This window comes from Centroberyx affinis, unplaced genomic scaffold, assembly GCF_046629955.1.
Source record: "Centroberyx affinis isolate AG114_WGS23_722 - 3 ecotype Tasmania unplaced genomic scaffold, CSIRO-AGI_Caff_v1 ptg001232l_1, whole genome shotgun sequence".
Lineage (NCBI taxonomy): Eukaryota > Metazoa > Chordata > Actinopteri > Beryciformes > Berycidae > Centroberyx > Centroberyx affinis.
The window spans coordinates 194366-205798 of NW_027279745.1; the positions used below are offsets into that span (position 1 = coordinate 194366).

The 11433-nt window shown below is 42.6% G+C and overlaps 1 protein-coding gene across 1 annotated transcript; it reads left to right on the plus strand.

Moving 5' to 3' along the window:
* The first annotated feature begins 30 nt into the window (after positions 1–30).
* fnbp4 (formin binding protein 4) lies at positions 31–9825 on the plus strand. The gene is made up of 17 exons (XM_071524776.1): positions 31–185; positions 792–869; positions 976–1106; positions 1968–2148; positions 2625–2772; positions 3004–3106; positions 3201–3545; positions 3681–3873; positions 4478–4596; positions 4697–4801; positions 5166–5299; positions 6317–6486; positions 6722–7020; positions 7149–7266; positions 7833–8026; positions 8242–8399; positions 8730–9825. Exons 1-17 carry the CDS (start codon positions 62–64, stop codon positions 8818–8820), a joined length of 2691 nt encoding a protein of 896 aa, XP_071380877.1. The 5' UTR covers positions 31–61; the 3' UTR covers positions 8821–9825.
* The last annotated feature ends 1608 nt before the right edge of the window (positions 9826–11433 follow it).

Below are 11433 nucleotides of genomic sequence, written 5' to 3' on the forward strand. Positions count from 1 at the left end.
CTCCGAAGCCCAACGCCTCTAGATCAAACGCCAGCGGACTTTAGTAGGCCCTTGGGCAGGGATGGGAAAGAAAACTCGTCTCACAGGAGGAACAGTTGGTCGGAGAACAATACTACAGCTTTCACCACCTGGGCTCCGCAGTGGGACTGCTGGAGAGAGGGAAGAGGCAGCTTCGGGATCAGAAGGTAAATGTAACGTGCGAAGTGCTTGGTTTGCTAGCAGACAGGCTAATGCTAGTGCTAAAGTGTCGGGGTTGAGAAGAATGGGCCCATCTGTTACAAAAGAAAATAAATTCACCAAACACCATCTGCTTGATTGCATGTAACTGGCGCGGATGTACATTGTCGCCGACATAAATAACGTTATATATAATAACGCTATCTAGCTCACACGATGTTACATTTAACGGATATTTGGGATATCGGCTAGCATACTAAGCTAGCTCGCTAAATGCTTCTGCAGCGTTAACGTTAGGTGTGTTGTTAGTTAAAATAGCTAACAGCTGCTGAACGACTTAATTAGCTAACCTGAAGAAAAACATCAATAACGTTTTTTTTTAGTTTTTTTTTTTTTTTACTAACGTTAGCTTTGTCTGTAAGGGAGAGACACAACGGGATGTATGTGGGCTAAATGGTAGCTATCAAGTCTGTGTTGGCTAATGTTACATTATGAAAAGCTTTGGATGAGTCCTTCCTATATTTACGCTTCGCCATCGCCTAATAGTTAAATGTATGCGTTAGCTTCCTTTAGCCACAATAGAAGCTTAACGACATGATTAACTCTATTTACAGACGAACAGGAAGGGGATGCACACAGATTCTTGAGAGAAAGAAGCACAAACATGAAGGCTCCCACAGTAAAGGCCACAGGTAAGGGGTGTGTGTGTGTGGCGGGGCCGTTTGTATTTCATTGGCTCACATATATGGAGAAATAGTCATATGAATTAACAAAGCACTGTTTTGTCTCAACCTTTAGAGGGCTTGTCCCTCCTTGGAGCCTATGAGGACAGTGACGACGAGGACACTGGAGACTCTCAGCATCCAACTGTGAAGTCTCAACACAACCAGTCAGCCGACATTGACAGTACACTGGCCAACTTCATGGCGGTATGTATCATTTGCTTCCTGCCTTAACCAGCAACGTTGATCTTTAACTGTATTTTTTATTTTTATTTTTAGGCATTTTTATGCTTTATTAGATAGAGACAGTGTGAGAGATAGACAGGAAGGTATGGGAGAGAGAGGGGAGGACATACAGCAAATGACCGCGGGCCGGATTCGAACCCGGGTCACTGCGGGAAGGACTGAGCCTTACATGGTACGCGCTCTACTCGGTGAGATTTTTGTAAAATAGCACCCCTGCAGGCGCAAAGATGAGAAGAATGTAAATCAAAACCTGCCTCCACCCCTCCTTTCCAACCTGTGCTGCCTACACACCCCCTGACTGAGCAAAACAAATGCAGTCAGTGCTCAAATGGTTCAGCACAATGGTTCAGGTAGGAGTATTATTCTGGTAGGACCTGCAGAAATCACTCACGGCCATCTGGTATAAATTTTATAACCTTACTAGAAACATGGTGTAACACAGCCTCCACCATATGTTTTGGCCTACTGAGAAGATCGTAGGCTACATTAAAGTGAAAATCTTTGGAGGAGATAAGTTATGAAGGCAGCACAGTGTGTAGTGGTAAACTAAAAGGTGAAATTGTAACAACATCTGTTGGCCTACCTCAATCTTGGATAGTTATAGGTGACAGGCAAATCCTAAACAGTTTAGTAGACTGCGGTTTTTGTTTTCCAAGTTTTAAAATTGATTTTAGGTGGGTTACTAAATTAGGCCTAGTCTTGCATTAAGAAATTTCATTATGGGCAGGGATTGCTAAGAAAAATGGGGGTCATTCTTGGGAATGAAAAGTAATTTGTTTTGGTAAAAATATTAATCCCCAATGTCCTTCTTCCCTGGTACAGGAAATTGATGCAATTACTACTCAGCCAAGTTCAGATGATCCCACATCTAACCCTTCAGTCCCAGCTACCATCCCACCAAGACCTGAACTTAATGTTCAGCAAACAGCAGCCAATGAGGGACAGGATCAACAAAGCACTGCGGCTGAGTTTGAGTACAATACTCAGTACTCATTAGCTGGAGGTAACTATCTGTGCAGTTTTCAAAATAAAGTGTGCTTGTCCTGCAAGATTTTGTTTGGCAGTGTGCTCTTTTTGCCGTGTCTATTATAATACAACAAAGCATTGACATATTTATTATAGTAGTGTACATAAGAGAAGGAAACAATCATATTTATCCCCCTGGCCACAATTTCTGGTCGAGTTGGAAAAACACCCGGCCACTTAATTTTTAAATATTGGTTAAAAAAAGAATTCTAGATTGGAAAAGAACTTCAGAATACTGCTTGGTTACTTGTCAAAGTGATTGTTTAAGTGGAAAAATTCACCATTTGCCATAACCAATATGGCAGTGTTTGGAAGGTGTTTAGGTTATACCCTCAAAGTTACTACAATTTCAATGGTAACCCCAGGTTATTTATGGTTGAAGTTAAAATATGACATTATATACCCTGAATCTTTGTTCTGCTTAAGTGTCTTACCTATGTCTTCTTATTCCAGTGGGTGTGGAAATGGGAGACTGGCAGGAGGTGTGGGATGATAACTCCGGCTGCTACTACTATTGGAACACGCTGACCAACGAGGTCTCCTGGGAGCTACCTCACTATTTAGCTGATCAGGTGCAAGGCCTGCAGCAGTACGCCAACAGGTAAGAGTGGATTGCTCATATTACATAATAGGCATACAGACAAGCCTGAGTATGTTTCACAAATGTGCATAGCTCTTGCCTTGAAGTCAGAGACATTGAGACCATACCTATAAGGTCCAGGTATACTGGTTTTTGGTTTTCTGGATGCCCTTTCCAGTAAAGGAATCCAACTATAGAGTAAAGTTAATCAAGGGACCTGCATCTGATCTCTTGTTGTGTGTTCCTTTGTAGCTCTGCTGTTAATGGAAATGGTATAACGCAGACAGGTTATCAGGCAGAGCAAAACACTGCATCTGCTACAGCCCCAGCATCAAAGAAGGAGCCAAAAGCAAAGGCAAGTTTCAATACAAATTGAAATAAACTTGATTCTATGAAGCAAAACATTTTATTTAAGAGTTCTAATCTGTCATCGTATGCTTGTCTTAAAGGAGGTTATAGAGAGCGTTGTAGCCCTCACAAGCGAAGAGGAGGAGCGTCGAGGAGTGGCTGCCTCTCTGCTTGGTCCTCTTATCCCCTCTGAAGTGAAAGAGGCAGAGGAGAAATGGAGGAAAAAGTTGCTTGGAGGTTTGGAGGACAAGGAGAACAGTCTGGACTCTGACGGAGAAGGTGGTCGCCTTCCCGGGTCCCCTTCTACCCCTTTGGGTGACACAGACGCACTCCCTACTGTCCAGAAAGAACTCTCTAGCAAGAATCAGTCGGAAGAGAACTCTGATGCTGAGGAGGAGACAGAGGAAGACACTATGGAGCTGGAACTGGCTCTGGAGAGGAAAAAGGTGGGTTTGTGTGCTGCAAGGATGTGTTTTTGTCCTTGTGAAACATTGAGAAGTCTGTCATGAACCCATTTCTTGTGATCTACTGTTGAAACACAGTCAGTGTGATGTAGCTCTAACCAAACCTCTGACTCGTAGGCTGAGCTGCGGGCACTGGAGGAGGGTGATGGGAGTGCAGGGGGCTCCAGTCCTTGTTCTGAGACGAGCCAGGAAGCCTCTGGTTCTCGTGGCCTTCCTCTGAAGAAAGCCCGGTGGAAGACTGCCTTCCTCCGTGCAGCGAGCCCAGATTCCAACAGTAGAGGGTCAGACACACAGGAGAACACAGACACAGGTGAGTCCAAATAATTACAAGTCCTCATGCTGTCTAGGTGCTCGGGGGGTAGGGTGGGGTGGGGGGTATGCATGATTAGAGTGAGTGAAACTACATTGACTTTAAAGTGCTGTGGTAGCACACTGTTGTAACTAAGAGAATCGCTGAACAAAACATTAATTCATGCGTTGACACATCACCAAGCTACTTCCTGGTATTTGCATGTACATTGATCAGCCTGGAACTGGTTGATGCTTGTTTGATTTCTACGGTGCTGTCTTGTGTATGAGCGCACACTGTATGTATATTCTATATGCAGGGCTCTGTGTGGCCTAAACAGTGCATACTGTAATTCTCCTAAGCAGTGCACATAGTGTGTTATAAACACACAGAATCCGGCTCAATACCTGTGAAATTTTGTGTGTGAGATGGAGTAGAATCCTGATTTGATTACAGGATTATTATGTTGGGGAATCTGGAGAGAAAAGTAGAACATATGCACCCACTCCTAAGTATCGATTGAAAAATGTATGAGTTTTCTATACTAGAAACAACCAACCTTTTATACTGCTTAGGTATGGATAATATTCCTGCATACTTAAAATGCTTCTTTTGTGTCTTGTAGCACAATCTAAAGTTTTAGAGAAGGCTGCAGAAGTAGATGAAGATGAAGTGGACAATACTGAGGAGAAAACTGCTTTAAAAGCTGTGGTAAAGGAGGAGGTGGAAACACCGGAGCTCAAGGTAACAACAGCATAATAATAATAATAATAATAGTGATAATGATGGTGATAATAACGGTGACAACTGTAAGACAATTGTTTCATGCTTACATACGTTTTAGTTTCAGATCGGAGAGCTAGCTAACACCTTAACCAGCAAGATGGAGTTCCTGGGGATAAACAAAAAGGCAATCTCAAACTTTCAGTTGCTTCTGCTACAAACGGAGGTGAGAAGATTATGGTTCAGGTTCTAAGCAAAGTTATCCTAGCTTCCAGTTGTAGCCATCCCACTGCGACCTCTAAAATATTTAATACTTAATTTTGTTTCATACCATTTTGCACACAGCCATGTGGTAGTGTTTAATATTTAAAATTCTCATTATGATCCATCACAAGGTGTCATTCTCGAAACCTTACTGTAATTATTCTTCTGTGTTACTCATCCATCTCTTGATTCTTCTGTCCTCTCTTTCTGTCTCCTTCCTATCCTCCCACTTCTACTCTCTGGGCTTTTATCTCACTTTTCTCTCCTGTCCCTCCCCTTTTCTCTCCCATCTCTTGGTGCATCTTTTGCTCCTTTGTGTCTTTCAGACGCGGATCGCTGACTGGAGGGAGGGCGCTCTGAACGGGGTCTATCTTCGCCGCAGGCTGCAAGAAGCTGCCGAACACATAAAACATTACGAACTTAACGCCACCCCTAAAGGCTGGTCCTGCCACTGGGACAGGTACGCGCTCCTTACCTTTCACATCTCTAAACTCCCTCGTCCCCCAAAAACGTTACCGTGTGACTACACCCCCCCTCAGTGCCGGGGTTGCAGACTTTGTAACATGACTTGGGGAGAAGCTTAACCAAGTGGATCAGAATACATACCAGAAACAGACTCTTCAGGTTTCTGTGATGCAATCCTGGCACTCTGCCTTGCCTGTACTGATATCCACATCCACTCTGGGCCAGCCTGGTTCCCGTTAAATAGACCCACCACAGAGAGGACTCCTTGTCCCAATAGCACAGACACTTAAGCCCTTGCTTTTGAGGGCATTTGTAGACTGAACTGTGGTCCAGTCATTGGAAAGGAGGGGGGGTAATGGTAGGAAGGTTGGTTGCGTGGGAGAGCCTTGCACTTTACAGGACTACAGCCCCCCCGAATGCAATGCAGACACAGAGTGACGCCCTGGAAGCGACGAGTGTCACACGCATCAAATAAAAGGTGAAGACGGAGCGATGACGGGGATCCAGCAGGTCAGACCAACTCTATTTCATATGTCTTCCTGTTTTTTATTTTCTTGATTGAGAGAAAACTTATAGACTTTTCTGATGTAAAAAGAGTTCACTGTGTGCTTGTTGTTTTCTGGTCTTTGGTTGTTGATGATGATGCTTTCCCCCTGGCGTCTTCCTGTGTCTGGGAGGGAATGGTTGTCTAAAACATGGAACATTTCTGACAACCGTGGTGTGAGCTGCTGAATGCTACTTTTGAGCAGACTTTCAGGACCTAAAGATGATTTGTTTTTCATTTATTTGTTTTTTGAGAGCAAGGTGGGTTCCCTATCCACGTCCATAATCACTCCAATTCGGCCGGTCTCCTGGATGGCTAAAGTGGCTGTCCAGACCAACATTACTGCCCCCCAATGTGGCCATTCTGTGCACTCCTCGCCCCAGTGTCCCAGGGTATCATGCCACTCAACCAGGTGCAAGGCCAGCTGTTGAGACTCTTGCCTTCTATCTCTGTTGTCCCACTTTTTAGAGAGCACAGGCGGTATTTCTATGTGAACGACCGGACCAGTGCTTCCCAGTGGGATTTCCCAGCAGAGGATGAAAAGGAAGAGGAGATCAAGGACAGCCAAGCATCCCAGACGCAGACATCCAGCGAAGGAGATGCCAAAACCGCATCTGCACCCACTGCTGGGATCACAGGTCAGTCTGGTAGATAGCCTGCCTATTAATTGTGACTTTAAATTGTAAGGACTTGACAGACCTGTATTGAATTACTGTGCCTTTAAATTAATTTCCTATTAAAACCTGTGCAGCTTTGTGGTATTGATGCCGGTGTTCCTTAGTCATGAATTCCCATGCGTTATTAAGCACAAACTAATTTGACAAAATGCTCTCCTTAATAACACCATGCTTTATTGGCTTTTTATTTCAACAGGATCATCTAGTTATGCCGCTGTTGCCCCACCTGCCCCTCCTCAGCCCAGCGCTTCACCATTCTGGTCCGCCTCCCAGCCACCTCTTCCTGAAAACCCGCCTCCACCTTCCGACTACCCCCCGCCTCCGCCTCCTCCCCCAGGCTCGCCACCTCCACCTCCTCCCCCTCCTGACAGTGATGGAGAGATCATGGAGGTGGAGATGGAGATGGATGATGATGACGGGGAGCCCCCAGCCCCTGGAACTGAGGAAGATGGCAGCGGGAGGTCTACTTTACTTCCAGGCACTGCTAGCACCAAGGTATGGAAGGAATCAAGGAAGCTGCTATTAATAGCCTATCTTTTAATGCTACATGTGTGAATTCAAAATATAAGGGACCTGTGCCCAGCAGCATTTATCTTTTATCATGCTCCTTGTCATTCAAACAGATTGTGGAGTCTTCAGCCCCCTTGGGGAAGGGTCAGAAGCGTAAAGCTGGTCAGCTGTCTAAAGCCATCACTATTGGCAGCAGTCCCATTCTCTACACCCAACCTGCTGCCAGTGCAGGTAAAAAAAGTCCTCAAGATGTCACTACACAAGTTACACAACATCTGCAGTTATATGTTGATGATGTATGGGAAAGATAATGTCCAGCTGTGCAAACTTATACCAATACCGTAACATTTAGCATTTTATTAAGTTGTTTTTCTATGGCAGATACTTATCACATGGTGGGGAACAAAAATTTCACTTTTTCACTGCATTTGTCTTCAAACTATCCTAATTGCGACTTGCTGTACATAGTTCGCAACCTTTGTTGAAAACTGTTCTAACAAGCAATTTCTCAGAAATACTAATGCAGTTTTGTTTTTTTTTGCCCACTGAAGTAAAAATATCACTAAAATAAACACGTTGGGGTATATGGCTATAATTAAAGTGTACATAAGGATAAAAGTATTCAGGGCATGAAGTGAAATTGATTTTTGATTTGTACACGATAAATGTATAATTTTAGATCAAAAGGGAAACGTGCAAAAATGCAGACCTTCAGCTATTAATTCCGACTATGCTTTTATCAACATTTTTAAGTGAATACTCAGTAATTATAGTGTTTTTTTCTTCTGTATCTGCAGCCCCTGTAATGTCAACAAATGTGTATTGGGGTATGACGGCGGTCGCTGCCCCTGCACCCCCTCCTGAAGCCCCCGCTCCACCCATTCCAGTTGTCCCCATTCAACCACCACTGCCCACATCCCAGCCGCCCTTCGACCCTCCTGGAGCCAAAACTCTGCCTACAGACAAGACCAAGAAACAGAAAAAAGATAAGGTTAGTATTGGAGTTTACATTTTAGGCTCGGTATGAAACAAGAACAATAGTTACCTGAAACAAAGACTTTTGGAATAATGTAAAGATTGTATAAACAAGACATTCCTGGAGAATCTACACTTTTAAAGATCCACCCACAAAAGAACTTGTAGTAGCAGTTTTCCTCGTTACACACTGCTCTCTCACCACACCCCCGTTTTCCCCTCGCTCCGCAGTCAAAGAAGAGTAAGACCAAAATGCCCTCTCTGGTGAAGAAGTGGCAGAGCATCCAGAAAGAGCTCGACGAAGAGGAGAAGAGCAGCTCCAGTGACGAGGACAGGGATCAGCTCAACAAGAAGAGCATCGAGGAGTGGAAGCAGCAGCAGCTCATGACGTAAGATGCTACAGACGACCGCTTCCATTAAGGGATTGTTCACAATTGCCTTTTTTTTTTAAATGTACAGATTGTCATTTAAATATTACCACACAAGCTTGATTGGCCTCTTGAGAATCGTCTGGTTTTCTTCTGACCTGTGTATTCGAACTAGAAAAATAAGGGAAGGGAAGTTTCAAAGATGCAATGGAACAGTAAATATGTCAGTGTGGTTCCACTGTGTTCTCTCAGAATTTCTTGAGTATTTATCCTCCATGTGAACTCTTTACCCTTCTCCATACCTTTCACCGTTGTATTTTAACTGTCGTATTGTTTTTATCTCTCCTTCAGGGGAAAAGCTGGGAAGAATGCCAACTTTGAGGCGCTCCCTGCAGACTGGCGGGAAAGACTGAAGAAGCGGAAGATGATGAACACCACGTAACATCTAGTCCGCGTCACACACACAGCCCGAGCAGTGTTTCTGAAATCCACCCCAACCCAATGCCATTCAGTCACCCCTCCCTTCCCCAGAGAATGGACAATGATCGGTGGACTTGGTGAACTTTCTTCACCCTTTCTCTGTTCATGATGGAGACTTTCAGAGGCCCTTACATGGCAGGCCATTCAACAGAGGGGTTTTGAATGTCCTTTTCTTGTTTTTACTTGACTGTACGATCCACTCTGGTCTGAGTAGAACCCTGCCAGGCCTTCATCTACCATCCCTTCTTACAGCTTCCTATCTTGTCTCTGTAACTTGATAGCAAAAAGTCAAGTATCTGGCTGCGGAATGAATGCTCGACTTTCTTTGGCTACGTTTGTGATCATCTGTATGTGTATATTTTTTCCATTCATAATTCCAAAACCTATGAAACTATGTAAAAGAATTTAGATTCATACCCATTTGCACCACTGCTGTATGCTCTCTGTATCTGAAGAATTGACTTCAACGTTGTAGTTACTTAACCACGCAAGATGGAGGCTGGATAGGTTATGTGCAAATTTCTTTGAGGCAGAACTGATCTGTAATCACCATGACAATTTCACATACTTTTGATACAGGCCTTTTTTTTTTTCTTTTTTATAAGAGTAGATCTTCATCTGTTTGCGCCCTTATCTGTAGGTTTCTGTGGCATTGGCCATGTGCCACATGTCCATATCTCATATGGGAATTGCATGATGAAGGGTCACTAATGTAAATGTGCCAAATGCCCTTGAGGATATCATAAATATTTCACCATTTTTTTTTATTAATCCTGTGCAGATGACCACCAAAATTGGTTTGGTGGAGGGATTGTCCAGTTTATTTAGCATTTTTACAGCTATGTACATGACATTATGGTAATGGTAAATGGGATATGCCATGTTTTGGGACGGGGAGGGAATGTCACTAAACTTGTATATTTTGTAAAAAGTTGAACCGATTTCTGAAAAGTTATTAAACTGATTTTCTGAAGCCATCTTTTTTCTTCGAGTTCAATTCACAAAATACTTTAATTCCTATGCTGTAAAACTTTTTATGGATGACCATATTAGTCATAATTAAATAAATGTGTCAGTAAAATAATTACATAAATACAGAAATATATAATATCCCCAGTAAATAAATTAATAATTGATTTTATTCTTTGTTTTTTAAAATAATATTTCATAATTATTGTTTTCATAATAACATGACTATAGTTATTTTAATGTTAATGCTTTAGCATACAGTATGTTACGTAATTATAGGCGACTAGCATTATCCTAAAAGTGAGGAAATGATGAACCTGTGTCAGCTCAACACTGGCTAATTTTAATGGCACACATGTAAACTTGCCAGGCTTGTTCAGGAGCTTGGTAAAATAGGCCTACAATTCTATTAATAGAAAACACGTTCAATGGCAGAAGATCTCTCTTCCTGTGAGACTTCAAGCATAACTTGATTTGTTTACATACTGAAGTTAGCAGAACGCTAAAGTGATGAAGATTGAGATTTTGTTTTTCTAAGTTATGAACCTACAGGCCACAGCATAACAAGCCTAAGAGTCTAACAGCCCTGTGACGCTGAATTTTGTGGAAGCGTCTGCTGAGATTTTACTTAAGCAGAAGGAAAATCACTGGTGTAAACACCTACTCAATTAAAAATAAGTAAAAGTTACTTTTTAATTAATCAACAGTGTAATGTGTTAGAGGGAGGAATAAGGGCCATGATACATGGGAAATGTTGTGAAGCAATGTAAAGTATGTAAGTATTTTTTCATTATTCTCCTATAGCCAGTGTGGTTACATTGATTTTGTCCTGCTTGCCAATCCCATCCTTGTTGTAAGCGATACTTCCCTTCTGCACAGCTTCAAAATGTTGCTTGTGCATCTTGGACCTAAAGCTTGTGATACAATAAGCAACATTTTGGAGAAGATGACAAGGCAACGTGTCAGCCAACAGGAATTGAAGTCAGACTTGCAGCATAATACCATAGCATTAGAAGTTGCCATGTAGACAATGTGAGAGGGTTTATCCATCTACTTGGGCTGTGTAATCCTGCAATGTTGACCAAAATGTTGTACAGTGTGTGTATCAAGGATGTAAAAGTGCTGATACACCTGGCAGTTTTTTAGGGCAATGCAGGCTACACTCCCAATACCAACTAACTAACCAAGTCAAAACACAGGATTAACATCTATTCAAGTGTTGCCTTGCAAAAAGACATTCCTGTGTGATTAAATAAAAAATATAAAGGCAACTTATTGATCGCTCTTGATCATCATATTTGCCCAGACATTTATTTTCTTTGTCTGTCTGCCCATCTAATCTCGTTTCGGTGAAACAAGCAAATGCAATTTCATTTACTTCTCTAATAGCTCGCCGGAGAATCCTCCTCCTATGGAAACAACGAACACCACCCTCTAGTGCCTCTCGGTTATGTGATGTAATGTCTTTCCTAGACCTGGAGAAGATCAAGTTCTCACTGCGGGGTTCGACTGCAAAATTCTTTAATCACTGGCAACCTCTACAAGCCCAGCAATCACTTAGAGGGTGAATAGCACTTAAGATCTTGTTTAATATGGTATATCCTTC